The 20,168-nt window shown below is 39.5% G+C and overlaps 2 protein-coding genes across 5 annotated transcripts in view; one reads left to right on the plus strand and one right to left on the minus strand.

Annotated features, from left to right (window-relative positions):
* The window catches only part of LOC140200177 (radixin), an 87,044-nt gene extending 80,085 nt beyond the window's left edge, over window positions 1–6,959 (plus strand). For all 3 annotated transcript variants that reach the window (XM_072263097.1, XM_072263095.1, XM_072263096.1), the window contains exon 14: window positions 4,928–6,959. In XM_072263097.1, coding sequence (XP_072119198.1) covers window positions 4,928–5,092 — 165 coding nt within the window. In that variant the 3' untranslated portion in view covers window positions 5,093–6,959. The remainder of the gene's footprint in view (window positions 1–4,927) is intronic.
* A 7,484-nt stretch (window positions 6,960–14,443) lies between these two features.
* LOC140200178 (probable ribonuclease ZC3H12C) overlaps window positions 14,444–20,168 on the minus strand; it is a 105,746-nt gene continuing 100,021 nt past the window's right edge. For both annotated transcript variants that reach the window (XM_072263098.1, XM_072263100.1), the window contains exon 6: window positions 14,444–18,244. In XM_072263098.1, the coding sequence (XP_072119199.1) occupies window positions 16,869–18,244 (1,376 nt within the window). In that variant the 3' untranslated portion in view covers window positions 14,444–16,868. The remainder of the gene's footprint in view (window positions 18,245–20,168) is intronic.

The raw sequence follows: 20,168 nt of genomic DNA on the forward strand, positions 1-20,168 counted from the left end.
TTCTGACTCTTTCCCTCCTGCCAGTCAGCCAATCTTCTGCCCCTGCTATTCTTTCCTGTGATACTGTGGGCTCTTACTTTGTTAAACAGCCTCATGTGACACCTTGTCAGAGGCCTTCAGAAATCCAAGTAAACAACATCCACTCTGCTTTGTCCATCCTGCGTATTATTTTCTCAAAGAATTCCAACAGATTTGTCAGACAAGATTTCCCCTTAAGGAAACTGCTGACTTTGGTCTTTTTATCATGTGCCTGCAAGTATCCTGAAATCTCATCTTTGATGGACTCCACAACATCTTCCCAACCACTTAAGTCAGGTTAACTGTCCTATAATATCTTTTTGCCTCCTCCCCTTCTTTCCTGCAGGTATTGTAGGTGATCAAAATGGCACATGATACTTGAAATTTTGCCTCAATATTTTATACACATAACATCACAACTCCAGTGCTACATGCCCTGATTTATGAAGGCCAATAAGCCAGAAGTTCTGTTTGTGACTGTTTCTACTTGTGATACCACTTGCAAGGAACTATAGATGTGTATTCCCAGATCCACCTGTTCCACCACAGTTCTGGCATTCATTATGTAAGCCTGACTCTGGTTTGTCCTCCCAGATTGCAACGCCTCGCGCTCATCAGCATTGTCATCTGCCAGTTTTGAACCCATTTTTGTCAGCTGATCAAGATCCCGCTGCAAGTTTTCATAGCCTTCCTCATTGTCCACTGCGCCCCCCGGTCTTAAAGTCATCTGCAAATTTGCTGATCTAGTTTACCATATTATCATCTAAATTAGTAATGTAGATGATAAACAATAGTGGACCCAGTGCTGATCCCTGTGGGATATAGGCCATCAGCCAGAGAGACAACCATCTACTAATCTGACTTCTCTCACTAAACCAATTGACTACTTCATTCTTAATGCCAAATGGCTTAACCTTCTGGACCAGCTTCCCATTTGGGACTGTCAAAGGCCTTGCTAAAGCTCATGGAAACAATTTCCACCATCTTTCCTTCATCAATCTTCTTGGTAACCACCTCAAAATACTCTGTGTTGGTTAAACCTGTAAAAAGCCATGCTAATTATCTCTGATCAGTTGCTGTCTATCCAAATACTTATATATCTCATCCCTTATGATATCTTCCAATAACTTATCCACAACTGATGTCAAGGTCACCGGCTTATTCTTGGCTTTCTTGAGCAGTGGGACATTAGCTATCCTCCAGTCCTCTTGTCAGCTCACCTGTGGCTAAGGAGTAGAGGTTAGTCTAATGTTATTACACCCCCAGCTATAAGAGTGTCGTTCTATTCCTACTGCCGTCTGTAAGGAGTTTGTATGTTCTGCCCATGACAATTTTTCCTCCAGGTTCTCTGATTTGCTCCCACATTCCTCTGCCCTGTACCGCTAATTAAATAAATATATGGTTAGGATTAGTGAATTATGGGTACGCTATGTTGATACCAGAGGTGCAGCAACACTTGTGACACAATCCTTTCTGATGTGATGCGGATGGGAAGTAGTACAGTGTACAAGGGACAGGGTGGGAAGAAGTATAGTGTATTTACTGTAGTTATCATACTACTTCCCACCCTGTTGCTTGTTAAAAAAAAAAAAAAATGCCATTTACTTTTCTCAGTTCCTCAGTCTCTGTCATATCACTTCCCAAGTATGAGGCTTTCTTTTCCTGAACATCTGAGATGTTCTCCTCCTCCAAAGAGCAGGGTTTCCCTCCCCCACATATCCTCTATTTCCCAGACTTCCATCCTCACCCACTGCTTTCACAGGGATAGAGTTTCTCTTGCTCTTGCCTACCATGCCATGAGCCTCCATATGCAACACATCATTCTCTGCAAATTGCACCATCGTCAGCAGGATCATCTCTCCAGACCCACCCTCTTCCCCACCCCCCCACTTTCCCTTTCTCCCATAGTCTACTACTCTCTATCAGATCCCTTTTTCAGCCCCGTACCTCTTCCACCTATCAGCTCCCAACTTCTCACTTCATCCCTACTCCCCACCCACCTCCCTTCCCCTCAACTGGTTTCACCTATCACCTTCTAGCTTGTACTACTTCCCTCCCCCACCACCTTATTCTGGCTTCTTCTCCCTTCCTTTCCAGTTGTAAGGAAGTGTCTTGGCCTGAAACGTCAATTGTTCATTTCATTTTCTATTCTTCCATCATTTGTATATATTATCCTAGGGATTTGTTCACCCTAATTTGCCTCCAAGACAGCCAGCACTAACTCTTCTGTAATCTGGATACAGTCCATGACCTCACTACTCATTTACCTCAATTCCATAGTCTGTCTCCTAGGTAAATACAGATACAAAAAGTTCATTTAAGATCTCCTACCTCTTTGGGCTCCATGCATAGATGATCATGCTGATGTGTAAGAGGATCAATTTTGTTCCTTGCTATCCTTTAGCTCTTAATATAACTATAGAAGCCCTTGGGATTATCTTTCATTTTGTCTACCAGAGTAGCCATGTCTTTTAGTCTTCCTGATTTCTCTGTATTCTATTGCATTTCAGGTACTCCTAGTGCCTTTTTTGATCCTAACTGCCTAGGCCTGATATGTGCTGCCACCTCTTTACTTCCGTGTCCCTCAATAACTAAGGTTCCCTAAACCTGTTGGCCTTTCTTTTTATCTCACCAGGAACATAGTAATTCTGTATTCTCAATATTTTCACTTTTGAGGGCCTCCTACTTATAAAGCATCTCTTTGCCAGAAAACAGCCCTTCCCGATCTATGCCTGCCAGGTTCCTTCTGATACTATCTCATCACCTTTGTACTTCTTAAACACATTTTGAATATTTCCTGGTCAAAACCAATTAATTTAGAAGAAAAAGCACCTGTTGAGTTTATTTTCTGAAGAGCAGTTTCTTAAGGGAACCCAGCACAACCTTAAATACATGTGGACTTGTATGTTGTGTATATTTTTGAGCTAGAGACATTCTGGATTTTTAAGTTTCATCTGCTGTTGCTTTGCACCATTATTCCATTGAGTCATTTACTCTTGCTTTTCCACCCTGTGCAGTCTTCCCACTCTGTATTTCCCTGTTTTATCTCTAACTTGCTATTTCTGAAGGTCTAAGATACTGTTTTACACTCTGCAGATGTTACCTGATCTTCTGAAGTTTCAGCTTTTCTACTTTTTGGATTTCTATCATCAGTGTTTATTTGTTCATTTTGCTTCTTGCATATTGCAATTTTGTGCAACTGTTTGTAATTTTGTGGTTAACAAATCTGTTTATCTCTGCTCATAGCCACTGGTAAATTTTATTCACTTGTTGCGGGATTTCCTGCTTATAGACAGTACCTTTTTGAAGCACGTGTTAGCACTCAAAACTTGTCAATGTTGGAGAAGTAAATGCAGTTTGCAAATTTGGAAGCCTGTGTGAGAAGTACACAATGTAATTTGGCCAGCAGTTGATACCTGTTCTGATGCAAGGGTATCTAATAAAATGGCTACTGAGTGTATTCTCTGAAGTAGAAGGTTAAGTTTTTAAAATAATAAGACTTTGAAGCTTTATGCGAAATATATCCATGTAAAATCATTGAATGTAAGCAAATTAATAATTAACAAATCTTGACTCCACATTTTTTATCTTGCAGTGTTGTTGACAGTTAAATTGTGTGCCTTCAAATATGTACTTGAATTTTCACTCATTTGAAAATTGACCAAGTATCTTGCAAAGAATTCCACAGAATCTTTCTAATCCAAAATAGAAGCACTGAATAATATAATAATGTCATGGGGTGAAGCAAACCTGTTCTGCCCATCACTGCTGAAAACTTTAACAAGTGTATTTTTGAATATCCCTGACATTTAGAACCATTTAAGTTGTTACTTTTTTAATCACTGAGTTAATTAAAAACATTAAAGCTAACTTTGTTAAAATCATGTCTAATGTTTTCCCTTGGCACTTCTGTTGCTTCTGTGCAAGTGAATGGAATTTCTTTTCCTGCACCAAGACTAATGTTACTTGAAGTTGACCCTGAGGAAGCCCTGGGATATGGGTCTGGTGGCAGTAAGCAAACATTCTGCAGGGGGCACAGCTGGGGAATTGCCGGTGAAGTACAATCAGCAAATGTGGGACTTCACATATGCATGCAAATCCTGAATTATGTAGCACACATTGGTTCCATAGTGCTACTGACATTTGGTGAGAATCTCCCTAAAATGCCATCATTAATCCATCTCAATCCTCACCTTCCCTATAGATTGTTTATCTCAAATATGACCAAATTCCTATTTCTTGTACTTCAGTTTCTTGTCACGTGCCTTGCCAATGTACTGATTCTGGGGACGAGGGACCAGAATTGTCCCCTGTAGGATACGTAATATTTTGAGCCAGTCAATTTGCTGGTCAGTGATGACCTACCCTATTGCACTCACTGTGGGATCTTAGTGATGACGTTTTAAATGCTTTTAAACATCAAAAAGAACTTGTTAACCTTTCCGGAGGTGGTTACAATTTGGTGCTTCCATCACACTGCAAACGTAACTTAATTTGAACCATGTTGACATATTTGGCTTTTCAGAGCAGAAAAGGAAATGAGTTTTTGACTCTCTAAAATCACACAGATTTAATCACGTGACTTTTCAATTGTGCTTTATTTTTAAAGGAATTGTACAATTAACTTCATAATTTTTATCCATTCTAAATCTGTGTTTGTTAAGTGTGATAGCTCTGCAAAAACAAGTCTTTTGAAATAAAGTTTCAGACAGTAGACAACTTAGAGATTGAATATATTGTCTGAATTATTTGGTACACTGGATGAAGCACACTCTTGAATGAATAATCTTTTAATAATTGATAAACATTATTTTCCTTGCATATTCAATCTTAAAATATTTGTTCATATTTTTCTAATTTAAAAGCATGTTTTTTTTTCTCTTTTGAAACCACTTAATTTGTTTAACAGGCATTAAGTTCTGAATTGGCTCATGCCCGTGATGAGACAAAGAAGACTGTAAATGATGTCATCCATGCTGAGAATGTTAAGGCAGGCCGTGACAAATATAAGACCCTGCGACAGATACGACAAGGCAACACAAAACAGCGCATTGATGAATTTGAAGCTATGTGAGCGTGCAGTTACTTTATAATGTTCTTTAAAACAGCTGAACCACTAGCAGAGGAACAAGTAGCATTCTGGAACTGTAACATTAATTCACCTTGCCAAAGTATTGTACTTGTTAGATCTGCAGGAGTTAGATGTAAATTTTTTAAGGCAGTTGGTAACTATCCTTAAAACATTTTATAGCACAACAGTTAACAGCTGGAGTTATTCAGAAAATACTGTTGCTTTTTGTTGAATAGGCATGTTTAATATCAGTAAAATGCATGTGTGAAGTTGGCTTAATCTCTGTAGCTTTTCTTAAAAGTTGTATAAAGTTAGTATAGAACTTAGGATTTAAGCAATCTGCCTTAAATGGCAAAGCCTGCATAATTCAGGTCTAATTTCAGTGACTGAAATGTAATATTATCTGAATACAGTAAAATATCAAACTAAATATCTTTAAAGTTGGTGTTTCATGTCTTATCATCATAGATGGTTTTCTTTGCCTACCTGTTCACAAAGACTTAAATGATAATAGTTCAGCTAGAAACTACTCTAAGACACAGCAAGTAATGAAGAGTCATAGGGTTTTATGTTTACATAAATCAAATTTAATACAGCATCTGTTAGTGAACAATTCTTAATATTGGGCCTTTCTGGCAGGGGAGCATATGAAAACATCAGTCCCAAGGTGGGGACAGTATACTACCTCAATATTATACACATGATGAATGGCCAATCAAACACCCTCTCAATACATGTGAATCATATAAAAGATGTTTTTTTTTTAAATTCTTGCATCTTTGGTACCTGTTATTCGAAAATCTGAAGTGTACGGCTGCAATACCTACTATATAGAGTGGTCTAATCTGTGCATTAGAAATAAAATTGGCTGACAAGTATTTGTATTGCATTTAATAATTGTGTTGGAACCCAGGATGCTTTTTTCCAAATGTGTATGTGCACACATTTCAGGTGAATGATGTTTGAGGTAACTTGCATAATAAAATTCAAGTAATGGGTAAATTACATTAGGACAGACAGTGAATGGTGTTTTAACATTTGTTATCAAACTCTCTACATTTCCTGAATAACCATTTTACTGCAATAAATTCACTTCTGATTTGTCCTTGCTTCCTCTGTAGTTGGTTCAGCTAAATTCCTGTTGGTATTATGCATTATAAATCAGCATTCAATATCTGTAATGATGGTTTATTTAAATTGCCATTTATAGTTGAGCATTTAACATGCCTGGTAGGCAAAATAATGAACAATTTTGTTGCGCTCTTTGTGACTATAATTGCAGGTAAAGTTTTGATTTGCATCATGAGTTAACATCTAGTTTTTTTGTAATTGCATACCAAACTTTTCTAGAGGGACAGCAGGCAATTTCTGAGGACTGATTAGTGAATGTTGTGCATATGCTTAAAAAATGTTTTGAAGTATTTCTACTTGCAGTGTAATACTGTTAATGCATAGAAACATGCACTAAGGCATGCGCATTAGTATTTTTATACTGGACAATAGATTTACAGGAGCAAGTTGAAATACTGTGGATTCCAGTGGATTTTTCTGAAATGTCCGCACTAACATTGATGTTAGTACATTGGTATCGGTATTGGACAATGCAGTTTAATAAAACTGTAATCCTGATTAGAGTTCCACTTATCAAATTGTGCAACTCCTTGATCATCCAAGAAAGTTTCCAGTGTATATTGACTGAAAGGCTAAAGTTGCTATCACTAGCATTATAGAACACCTGTTATAAAATACATTGGTTTGTTTCTTCTAAAAATAACTACAAATGCTTTTCCCTGGCACCATGTACTGTGTTGTACAACTGAGCATAACTATTTTGAACATTCATTGGTTAACAATAAAATTGTAAAAACAAGTTTTGCTCCCTCATTTCTCTAATTGTTTTACGTATTGTACAGGTTCAGGAATGAAAGGCTTAGGTGTAATTTTCCACAAGGTATTAAAAGATGCTATGCAGAGAAAGGTTTGGGACTGCTTTGTTGCCTCAGGAACTGGACAGCTTGCAGTCATTGGAGGGAACAATGAATTCAAAATTATATTAAGACATTTTACAGGGTAGCAGTCCATCACCTGAGCTTAATAGAAGTTGGATGATGCAACAGGACAATGATCTGAAGCACAAGTAAATCAACAACAGAATAGTTTAAAAAGAAGAAAATTCATATTTTGGAATGGCTGAGTCAGAGACCCAACCTTAATCCAATTGAGATGCTGTGGTATGACCTGAAGAGGGCTTTTCATGTAAGGTATCCCAGAAATATTGATGAACTGAAAGTATTGTATGAAGGAATTGTCTAAAATTCCTCCTTGCCAATGTGCAAGTCTCGTCAGCAGCTACAGGAAATGTTTGGTGGAGGTTATTGCTACTCAAGGAGGTTCTATCAGTTAATACAGCGGTCCCCAACCACCAGGCTGCAAAGCATGTGCTACTGGGCCGCAAGGAAATATGATTTGGCGATATGAGTCAGCTGCACCTTTCCTCATTCCCTGTCACGCCCACTGTTGAGCTTGAGTGCATGTGAGGTCATTACGCACGCGTCATCCATGTCAGCGTGGGAAGGAGATCAACTCCTCGAGCTTGCAAATGACGGCGGGCTGAAAAGTATGTTTGACATAACATCTCTGCTGGCATTCTGGATCAAAGTCAAGGCTAAGTATCCTGAGATAGCCACGAAAGCACTGAAAACGTTGCTTCCATTTCCAACATATCTCTGCAATGAATGCAACGAAAACTAAATTGCAGAATAGACTGGACATCAGGAACCCCCTTTGAGTATCACTGTCTCCCATCACCCCTTGATGGCACTGTCTTGTTGCAGGGAAACAAGCCCAGGGCTCCCACTGTTTCAGCAATATTGGTGTGTTGCAATGATTTTATATGTTCTTAACGGGGAAAATATGTGCTGTGTGTTTAATATCCAAACGTTACTTAAAATGTTATGATGCTATTGACTTATAAGTGACTTATATAACCATATAATAATTACAGCATGGAAACAGGCCACCTCTGCTCTTCTAGTCCATGCTGAACACTACTCTCACCTAGTCCCACCAACCTGCACTCAACCCATAACCCTCCATTCCTTTCCTGTCCATATACCTATCCAATTTTTCTTTAAGTGATGATATCGAACCTGCCTCAACCATTTCTACTGGAAGTTCGTTCAACACTTACTTCAAGCTCCCCTGATAATTGACTTATCAGTATATTCATGCGAGGAAAATATGCTCTGTGCTTAATATTAAATTCGTTAGATAAACCCTTTTGGAAATGAAATTGAGTGTATTAGCCACTTATCATCTATATTCCAGTCGTGATTAACACCAACCTCCCCCCCCCCCGAACAGAATCGCCAAAAATGATATTTGGAAAAAAAAACAGCACATACCCGCATGCGTACACAGGTGCCCGTGCAAGGCTTCATGGTCATTGTAATCTTTCTCGGGGTAAGCATAACGTATTTGACTACTACTCTTGTCCATTGGCAACCCTACCCCCCCCCCCCCCCCCCCCCCAGGTTGGCCGGTCCGCAGTGCAAAAAAGGTTGGGGACCCCTGAGTTAATAAATACAAGGATTCGCATACTCTTTCAACCTGGCCTGTGAATGACTAAACAATGTATTCAATGAAGACGTGAAAAGTACAATTATTTGTGTTATTAGTTTAAGCAGATTGTCTATTATTGTGACTAAGATGAAGATCAGAACACATTTTGCGTAATTAATGTAGAAAACCAGGTAATTGCAAAGGGTTCACAAACTTTTTCTTGCAACTGTACATCCCTTTATGGAGGATGACCTGCTCTAACAGTGACCAGTCCCAGTGTCTGCCTTTCTGTACAATTCTGGATTGAATTCTAGGGTTCAAGTGAAGGTTTCCATAGTTTACATAGGTACTGAACTATTAACATAGACTTCATTATGCACACATTTTAGCATGTACTCTGATCCTGAATGAACGTTTTGCTAAATTATATGACAAAAGGTGAGTTAAAAATCCAGTTGAAAAGTGAAATTAACATGACACATTACAAATGAATAGATTTATTGTATTCTGAAACTAAAGATATGGAATTAATGTTTTGCATGTGAGAGTACAAATTTACATGTTTGAAACATTTAAATCAATGCTCAGTTTAATTTAACTAGTTGACTGTTTTTGACAAGTTTTCCTTTACTCAATTTCTAGACATTTTTATTTATAACTTAACATAGCCAGCTATTTGCATGCTTAATGTGTTGCACACGTTAGATCAAATGATGTGCCTTTTTATAACTTTTGAGATTTTAGTTTTATATTGGGCCAATCAAAAGATGTTGCTTCTGAGACTGATACCACAACTGCAAGGGCGGTTCTACATACCACCAATGGGAAAACAGTAAGAATTCACTTTGGAGGTAAAACTTCGATGCAGTTAAGACTGTCCTTGAGGCCTGCTGAATTCCAGCTTTCCTGTGTGTTGAAAAATAGAGCTGGTCTTTCTGCAACATTAAGATTCTGAGAAGGAATAATGGGATACTTGTAGTATTAGTCTTGAAGAAAGGGCATGGTCATTTATTATAGTGATGACAAATTTTTCCTGAGGATTTGGCCCTCCACGCATTAGAGGGCTATTGGTCATTGTAGAATATTACACAAAAGCTGAAAAAACTGTTCTTTGGAAGTAGTGGATGCCCAAGAGACGGTGTAGATGTTAGCTAAACATAGTTTTAAGTGTTTTCTGTCAGCCCAATCAAATCATGATTCAATAGCAAGGGCAAATAAACATAAGGCAGGAACAAATGGACCAGCCGTTGTCAGTGGACCAGTGCTGGAGTGAGAGGCTTTGGCTCATCAGGCTTGGGTGAGATAAGTACCTAGTAAGTTTTTCTTCATTAGTGCAATAAGGATGGCTCCAGGGGCTGTTCTTTGTTTTGAGATTTGGGGAAACCGCCAGTCTCCTAGATAACCACATCTGCATCACATCTATCGAGTTGCAGCTCCTTGGAGAATGTGTTAAGGAACTGGAGCACTATCTTGGGCTCATATGGGAAACTGAGGTGGTGATGGGAGCTACAGGGAGGCAGTTACCCCTAACTTGCAGGATGCAGGTACTTGGGTGGCTGTCAGAAGAGGGAAGGTAAATGGGCTGCCAGTGCAGAGTACCCCTGTGGCTGTTCCCTTCAATAAGTATACCATTTTGGATAATGTTTGGGGTGGGGGGGGGGGAGAACAACCTGCCATGGGGAAGCTGCAACAGTTGGGTCTCTGGCACTGAGCCTGGCCCTCTGGTTTAGAAGGGAAGAGGGCTGTAGTAGTGATAGGGGATTCTGTAGTGAGAGGGGCAGACAAGATTCTGTGGCCGCGATAGAGACACCCGGATGGTATATTGTGCTGCGCTGCGCACCGCTCCCGTACCAGAGTCAGAGGCATCCCGAATTGGGTCCACAGGGGGAGGGTGAACAGTCAGAAGTCTTGGTAAATCACCAGTAACATGGGTAGGAAAGAGGAGGTGGTCCTGAATGGAGAATTTAGGGAGCTAGGGAGGAAGCTGGGGGAAAAAAAACAGACCCTCCAGGGTCTGCCTGTGCCGCGTGTCATTGAAGGTAAGAATTGGATGATTTGGCAGATGAATGTGTGGCTGAGGAACCGGTGCAGGGGGCAGGGTTTCAGATTTCTGCATCATTGGCATCTCTTCTGGGGAAGGTAGGATCTGTGCAAAAGGGGCGAACTTCACAGGAACCTGAGCGGTACCAATATTCTTGCAGGCAGTTTTTCTAGAACTGCTAGGGAGGGTTTAAACTAATTTTGCAGGGGGATGGGAAACTGAGTTATAGGGCTGAGAAACAGGACGGGTAGATTATAGGGCAAACTTGCAGTCAATAGAATGAATTGCAGTGTAATGGGGACAAAATTGAAAATGCTGATTTAAATATAGGACTGAAGGTGATGTATTTGAATGCATGCGGTATACAAAATAAGGTAGATGATCTTGCAGAGCAGTTAGAGATTGGCAAGTATGATATGGGCATTCCTGAGTTGTGGCTGAAAGAATATTATAGATAGGAGTTTAACATCCAAGGATACACATTGTTTTGAAAGGACAGGCAGGGAGGTGGAGGGGATGGTGTAGCTATGTTGGTGTATATCCTTAGGAAGCGGTGACAGGATTGTAAAATGTTGATTTATAAAACTTAGAAAAATTACACACCAGAACAATGAGGATAATTCCACTAAATGGGTAATGGGTGATTGGAGTAGAGTTAATAGACAAGGAGGGGTACAGGAGAGAGAGACCAGCTGCTTGAGTGGTGTTGCAACAACAACCTTTCCCTCAATGTCAGTAAGACTAAGGAATTGGTTGCGGACTTAAGGAAGGTGAAGTCGAAGGAGCATGCACCCGGCCTCATCAAGGGATCAGATGTGGAAAGAGTGAGCAGTTTCAAGATCCTCGGTGTTAGCATCTCTGAAGATCTAGCCTGGGCCAACATATTGATGCAATTACAAAGAAGACATGACAGCCACTATATTTCATTAGTTTAAGGAGAACTTGTATGTCCCCAAGGATAGGGGTCCCCAACCTTTTTGGGACTGCGGACCAGTTTAATATTGACAATATTCTAGCGGACCGACCGACCGGGGGGGCGGGGGGTAGAGTTGCCAACGGACAAGAGTAGCAGTCAAATACGTTATTTTTACGCCGAAAAGACGACAATGACCATAAAGCTTTGCGCGGGTACCTGTGTGTGTATGCGTGTATGTGTTGATTCCCCCCTCCCCATCCCCATATTGTTTTTGGCGACACACATCAAAGTTGCTGGTGAACGCAGCAGGCCAGGCAGCATCTCTAGGAAGAGGTACAGTCGACGTTTCAGGCTGAGACCCTTCGTCAAGACTAACTGAAGGACGAGTTAGTAAGGGATTTGAGAGGGGGAGGGGGAGATCCAAAATGATAGGAGAAGACAGGAGGGGGAGGGATGGAGCCAAGAGCTGGACAGGTGATAGGCAAAAGGGATACGAGAGGATCATTGGACAGGAGGTCCGGGAAGAAAGACGGGGGGGGGGGCCCAGAGGATGGGCAAGGGGTATATTCAGAAGGACAGAGGGAGAAAAAGGAGCGTGAGAGAAAGAATGTGTGTATAAAAATAAATAACGGATGGGGTACGAGGGGGAGGTGGGGTATTAGCGGAAGTTAGAGAAGTCAATGTTCATGCCATCAGGTTGGAGGCTACCCAGACGGAATATAAGGTGTTGTTCCTCCAACCTGAGTGTGGCCCCATCTTTACAGTAGAGGAGGCCGTGGATAGACATGTCAGAATGGGAATGGGATGTGGAATTAAAATGTGTGGCCACTGGGAGATCCTGCTTTCTCTGGCGGACAGAGCATAGGTGTTCAGCAAAGTGGTCTCCCAGTCTGCGTCGGGTCTCGCCAATATATAAAAGGCCACAGCGGGAGCACCGGACGCAGTATATCACCCCAGTCGACTCACAGGTGAAGAGTCGCCTAACCTGGAAGGACTGTCTGGAGCCCTGAATGGTGGTAAGGGAGGAAGTGTAAGGGCATGTGTAGCACTTGTTCCGCTTACAAGGATAAGTGCCAGGAGGGAGATCATTGGGGAGGGATGGGGGGGGGGGGGGAACGAATGGACAAGGGAGTTGCGTAGGGAGCGATCCCTGCGGAAAGCAGGGGGTGGAGGGAAAGATGTGCTTGGTGGTGGGATCCCGTTGGGGGTGGCGAAAGTTACAGAGAATAATATGTTGGACCCGGAGGCTGGTGGGGTGGTAGGTGAGGACCAGGGGAGCCCTATTCCTAGTGCGGTAGCGGGAGGATGGAGTGAGAGCAGATGTGCGTGAAATGGGGCAGAGGCGTTTGAGAGCAGAGTTGATGGTGGAGGAAGGGAAGCCCCTTTCTTTAAAAAAGGACATCTCCCTCGTCCTGGAATGAAAAGCCTCATCCTAAGAGCAGATGTGGCGGAGACGGAGGAATTGCGAGAGAGGGATGGCATTTTTGCAAGAGACAGGGTGAGAAGAGGAATAGTCCAGATAGCTGTGAAAGTCAGTAGGCTTATAGTAGACATCAGTGGATAAGCTGTCTCCAGAGATAGAGACAGAAAGATCTAGAAAGGGGAGGGAGGTGTTGGAAATGGACCAGGTAAACTTGAGGGCAGGGTGAAAGTTGGAGGCAAAGTTAATAAAGTCAACGAGCTCGGTATGCGTGCAGGAAGCAGCGCCAATGCAGTCGTCGATGTAGCGAAGGAAAAGTGGGGGACAGATACCAGAATAAGCACGGAACATAGATTGTTCCACAAAGCCAACAAAAAGGCAGGCATAGCTAGGACCCATACGGGTGCCCATAGCTACACCTTTAGTTTGGAGGAAGTGGGAGGAGCCAAAGAAGAAATTATTAAGAATAAGGACTAACTCCGCTGGAAGGAGCAGAGTGGTGGTAGAGGGGATCTGATTAGGTCTGGAATCCAAAAAGAAGCGGAGAGCTTTGAGACCTTCCTGATGGGGGATGGAAGTATATAGGGACTGGACATCCATGGTAAAAATAAAGCGGTGGGGGCCAGGGAATTTAAAATCATCGAAAAGTTTAAGAGCGTGAGGAGTGTCATGAATATAGGTAGGAAGGGATTGAACAAGGGGGGGATAAAACCGTGTCGAGGTATGCAGAAATGAATTCGGTGGGGCAGGAGCAAGCTTGAGACAATAGGTCTGCCAGGACAGGCAGGTTTGTGGATCTTGGTTAGGAGGTAGAAACGGGAAGTGCGAGGTGTGGGTACTATAAGGTTGGTAGCATTGGATGGGAGATCCCCTGAGCGGATAAAGCCTCTGATGGTGTGGGAGACAATAGCCTGGTGCTCCTTAGTGGGGTCACAATTGAGGGTAGATTTATGTATTTTATATCACATGTATATGAATTATAAAGCATTCAAGATTTATGGATTTCCTGATACCTACTTTTTGTGATGTGCAAATGATACTTATCTTAAAGTATGAATTTATCTTGGAAACCAAATGTGATGAATAATAGTGCATTAGCTTAACATGCAATGTTAAAAAATACTAACAAGATTAAAACTTTTACCAAAAATTGACCCCAGTGTTGTCTTGCATTAAAATATAAAAGTTACCACAAAGTAACTTTGAGTTTGTATGCCTGATTATTTACCCAATGAGTTAAAATTATAATTAGCTATAACGGACACAAGACTGATTTAGCTTACAATTACAGTAAAATTAGTTGTTTTTAACCTACAATATGCATTAATGTCAGCTGCATTATATAGAAGCTGTTCAACAAACTCACATTTGAAATGTTTTTTATTATACTTTATTATAAACTCAACTATTAGTTACATTTTCAAAATGATGAATATAATATAAAATGATACAATTAAATACTGTTGTAGCTCAAAACCGTCCGATAAATTAATCAGTTGACACAAAATGGAAAACAATAAAATAATCCAATTATTCATGAATATCATTTCAAAATTCTAATACTGATAGAGGCATACAAAGTTCCTTAAACTTTTCAATAGATACACTAGATTTTATAGTACCATTACAAACTTGAAGCCTTACAATGATACTGGGATGCGTGCAATTCAAAAATCAACAGCATTGTACTGCAGATGAGGAAAAAATATTTATATTACAATTTATTTTGGAAATGTACTGAACATGGTTCAGAGTATCAGTTATGTCTATAAGCACAATGCCCTGTTAAAAAAGCATTCTTACCCAAATCTACTTACTGTCACACATAGTGTCACACAAGTAGTGAAAAGGTTATTCTATTAGGTGTGTTGGACGTGGTTTTAGGATCCATTTTACCATGTTCCCTGAAGTTTTGTAATTCATTTGTTAAACTGACATATTATACACATTGAAGTACAAAATATCCATTCAAATATGCAAGTCTCATTTTCTTTTGATCTGGCTGCAAGGCGGTATTTTGCATGGAATGCATAAACTCACTGAGTAAAAAGTAAAAGAAAAATGTGAATTGGTCATTCAATAGTGAGTCTGAAAAAAAAGTGCCGAAAAATCAGAAATTTGATATTGTGCAGTACTGAGTAGGTTCTAAGAAATAGAATTTTCAGTTTTGATTTAAAAAAATTCACCCTCAGATAAGTATCAATATAATAAACCCTTCTCAGACTTCCAGCCGAGTATAGCTATCGATTATAACCAAAGTTTTGATGACAAACTCTGCCATCTTCTTAGAGTTTGTCATCGAAACATTGATTGTACTCAGCTAGAAACCCGAGAAGAGTTTATTTGTCATGTACGTCGGGAATGCACTAGATCCTCTTTCATAATGGCAGGCAATTAGATTTTTACAATTTTATTTCCTTTCAGCATATTTTGCATACATTCAGTTGCATATTAAATAAAATTGATGATCATGCTGCAAAGCTAAAACTATGGTTATTTTCCTGAACACAATGAATTTAACAACTAGGAATCTATTAAGTAAGCATACATTTATAGCAATTTTACCTATGGTTTTAAAAAAAAGGTATTTAAGATTCCTTTGTACAGCTTGCAGCCTGACTATAAAGAAATGAGACTCAGATCTGTGAAAATTCAAACCAAGAAACTACAGAAACAAGAACAAACAGAAAAATAAATATGAAGTGATTAAACTCCTTGTAACTTGAGCTTCAATTTAAGATGTATTTAAAAAAAAGCCCTGAGCAGTGTTTGTATGTGTTACCCTGAGCAGATCTGTTTAATATCTGTGAAGGGAAACACACAAAAACCAAATGTAGGATTTTTCTGTTCAGTTGGCAATATCTTCTAACTCACAGTTTTGCTAACTAGTGAAAGGAAAGATTGAATAATTCTGTAAACCAATGATTTTTTTTCAAGGATCTGGTAAAATGCCGCCCAAATAATCCCTAATCTCACTTACACAAGTACAAATTTAAAACTACTAGCGATTTCATTTTTATAACAGATACAATTTGCATCAACAATGAAAGGTCATTTCTGCTTATTCTGGATTTTGCCTGCAGTTGCAGTATAGTCAACAGTTAAATAGAACTGATTGCTAATATATCTTGTATGACAACCATAGCACTGCAGCAGACAAAAATCCATTAAAAATACCAGAAACAACACTTACTGAAATTAAACAGATAATCTGTTTGTTTCCACTTTGTTAAAAAAAATGTGGCAAGATAAATTAGGCTTTCTCATAACACCACAGACCTAGTGCATTAATTAAAAAGGTTAGAATATATTTTAAAATAAATTTAAAAGGTTGCTTTTAATTGCAACTTCAATTATTACATCCTGAAATAATATATATCATGAGCATTTCTACTTGGCTTTTAAATTACCATTAATTGGAAATCACAGATGTTCTTATCACACTATTCAATTAGTGGTAGTAAAGGTACCTGCACTAACATATCTTTACCATTAATACTTCATTAAATGCTGAAGAAAAAGTGCCAAAAGCCACTAAATGCATTGTGATGAAAAAAAAACACACTCAGGCTTACTAATACTGCTATATCAGATTAAAACAGTAAATTTTATCACAAGTAAATATTTAAAAGGTGCTTTAAAATACACATTTTATATTTTCCTATGGAAAACTGTAGCTTTAAATAATACAAAGTCTAAAAGGTAGTTATGAAAACACAAAATATTCCCTTTTGTATAGGAAATAGAGTATTTTATCTTCTTATTCTGAATAATCTCACAAATGTAAGCTACCTCAGCATCTGGGCTGAGAAATAAGAACACCAAGATGATGCATTTAAATTCAATAACCCAGTTTTGACTTTTCAACTAGAATAGCTGCTGCAAGTTTTTCAGCATCGATCATGTGAGGATTTCTTTTCATCACCATCCGTACAAGTTCAGATGGAAATATGTTGCACAAATTTGTGAAGACCTTTTCACGAGCATCCGGAAATCTTTGTGAATTCAGATGCTCAATTGGTAGACCACTCCATGGCATCCCCCAGGTTTGTTCCCTTTTCTCAGGTAGGCTTTGGAATGTAAATTGATCATAGCATGGCTGCGTGGGATTATTGGGTAATGAAAGTCCCTGTAGGTAATTGCAAATGTCCACACTATAACCAAACCTATTCCAATTGGCATACATTTCCTGATCTACGCAAGGTTTTCTTTGTCTCACTGGTTGATTTTCATACAAATGCGAGTCTGGAAAGCTTTCTACCCTTGCAGTTCCTACTGCTGTTCTCATATGCATATTCTGAAGGTGATGAGCATTATGAGATACTGTACAATATTCACCTGGACAATTGGACTGAGCTCCAATCACTGTGTGTGGCAAATGTGATGTCATGCAAGGGACTGAAGCTTTGTGCATTGACTTTTGCTCTTCTTTACTGTAAGCTGGAACTCTCGTTAAATCATCATGATATCCGTGATGAAGGGGTTGATGTTGCTTATGAAGCTGAGGACATTTAAGGTTTTCCTCAAGCATTATAACAGGAGAACTTCGGTAGGCATGCTCATTATATCCAGCATATGAATCACTGCTACCACAGCTGACACTACCTTCACTGCTGCATTCAGAACCTACCTGGTTTAATCTGTATTGTTTATCCACAGAAAACTGGTCAGGGCTGTGTGTACCAGGTAAAGTAAGATTAGGATAAGGATTCATCATAGAATAATAACTTCCATCAACAGGAGAGTCACACTTTGGGCGTTGGTTATTATATGACATGTGTGTTCCATGGGGACTATTTACTAGAATTGCTGGAAACTGTAATGGCATTCCTTGTTCTTGTGTCACAAAGTGCATGCCAGAACCTGATCTGGCACTACCTGGGATTAATGCAGCTGAAGCATTGGATGCACTAATGAGAGAGGGCACAGACCTGGTTTCCAGTCTGGTTTTATTGCTAAGTTTCTCTTCAACTGCATTATAAAGAGGGGTTTGAATACTTGGATCAGATTGTTGTTTTGGAGCTATACATCTGATATCAAATGTAGCCTCAGTTTTATTGTTAGATGGAACACTGTTGCTCTTCACCAATCCTTCATTCGTTTTCATTATTGAATTCTTAGCACTAGCACGTAGTTCATCTGCCACAGAACGCTGAGGCTGTGTACCTCTTTCTGGATGATAGTACTTACATTTATGACCATAAGTGCACTTTTTTCCTGTTGAAAACAGAAGAGAGATTTTTAAGCAACAGCTGTAGAATCAAGGTACTGTAGTTGAAAAAAAATACAATTCTACAAGAACATCATGCTTACATAATGAAAAAACAAAAAATATTTAAAATGTGCATCCAAGGAAACCTTAAAAGTACTTGTAACTTAATCTGTCATAATAACATAGACGAACTTGTAGCACAGTTACAGACTGGTATGTATGATGTAGGAATTGTGGCTGAAAGCTGGGAGCTTAATATATCAAAAGGAAAGGCAGGTAGGCAGAAGGGTTGCTCTGTTGGTTAAAAAATGAAATCAAATCATTAGAAAGAGGTGACATAGGGTCGGAAGGTGTTGAATCATTGAGGGTAGAGCTAAGGAACTGCAAGGGTTAAAAAACCTGATGGGAGTTGTATACAGGCACCCAAACATTCGTAAAGATGTGGTCTACAAAGTACAATGGGACATACAAAATGCATGCCAAAAGGGGAATGTAACAATAATGATGGGGGACAATAATATGCAGGCAGATTGGGAAAATCAGGTCTGTGCTGGATCCCAAGAGGGGGAATTTCTAGAAGGCCTGCAAGATGGCTTTTTAGAACAGCTCGTGGTTGAGCTCTCTAGAGGATCAGCTATTTACTGGGTGTTATGCAATGAACTGGAATTGATTAGAGAGCTTAAGGTAAAAGAATCCTTAGGGGCAAGTGATCATAATATGATTGAATTTGAGAAGGAGAAGCTGAAGTCAGATGTATCAATGTTACAGTGGAGTAAAGGGAATTACAGAGGCATGAGAGAGGAGCTGGCCAGAATTGATTGAAAAAGAACACTGGCGGGGATGACGGCAGAGCAGCAATGGTTGGAATTTCTTCTTTTTTTAAATAATTTTTTATTCAATTTCAAACGATTACATGGAATAATAATATCTACCCTCCCCCCTCCCCCGATACATACCCCTACCTAAAAGAAAAGAAAGAAAAAGGAAAAAAAACAGAAAAAAAGGAAGAAAGAATTTCTTGAAGCAATTTGAAAGGCACAGGATAGATACATCCCAAAGAGGAAGAAGTATTCTAAAGGAAAGATAAAGGAAAGAAGTCAAAGCCAACATAAAAACTAAAGTGAGAGCATATAATACAGCAAAAATTAGTGGAAAGCTAGAGGATAGGGAAGCTTTTAAAAACCAACAGAAGGCAACTAAAAAAGTCACAAAGATAAAAATGGAATATGAAAGTAAACTAGCCAATAATGTTAAAGAGGATACCAAACATTCCTTCAGATACATAAAGTGTAAAAGAGAGGCAATAGTGGACATTGGACCACTGGAAAACAATGCTGGAGAGGTAGTAATGGGATACAAGGGAACGGTAGATGAACCGAATAAGTATTTTGCATCAGTCTTTACTGTGGAAGACATTAACACCATGGTGGAAGTTCCAGGTGTCATGGATCATGAAATGTGTGAAGTTACCATTACTAGGCAGAACTTTCTTAAAAAAACTGAAAGGTTGGAAGGTAGATAAGTCATCTGGACTAGATGGCGTACACCCCAGGGTTCTGAGAGAGGTGGCTGAAGAGATTGTGGAGGCATTAGTAATGATCTTTCAAGAATCACTAGATTTCAGAATGGTTCCAGAAGACTGGAAAATTGCATGTCACTCCAATCTTCAAGAAGGGAGAGAGGCAGAGAAAAGAAATTATAGGCCAGTTAGTCTGATCTCAGTGGTTGGGAAGATGTTGGGGATTGTTAAGGATGAGATTTCAGGGTACTTGGAGGCATATGATAAAATAGGCCGTAGTCAGCATGGTTTCCTGAAGGGAAAATCTTCCCTGACAAATCTGATGGAATTATTTGAAGAAATAACAAGCAGGCTACACAAAGGAGAATTGGTTGATGTTGTGTAACTGGATTTTCGGAAGGCATTTGACA

Source organism: Mobula birostris, chromosome 7 (assembly GCF_030028105.1).
Source record: "Mobula birostris isolate sMobBir1 chromosome 7, sMobBir1.hap1, whole genome shotgun sequence".
In the NCBI taxonomy this organism is placed as follows: domain Eukaryota; kingdom Metazoa; phylum Chordata; class Chondrichthyes; order Myliobatiformes; family Myliobatidae; genus Mobula; species Mobula birostris.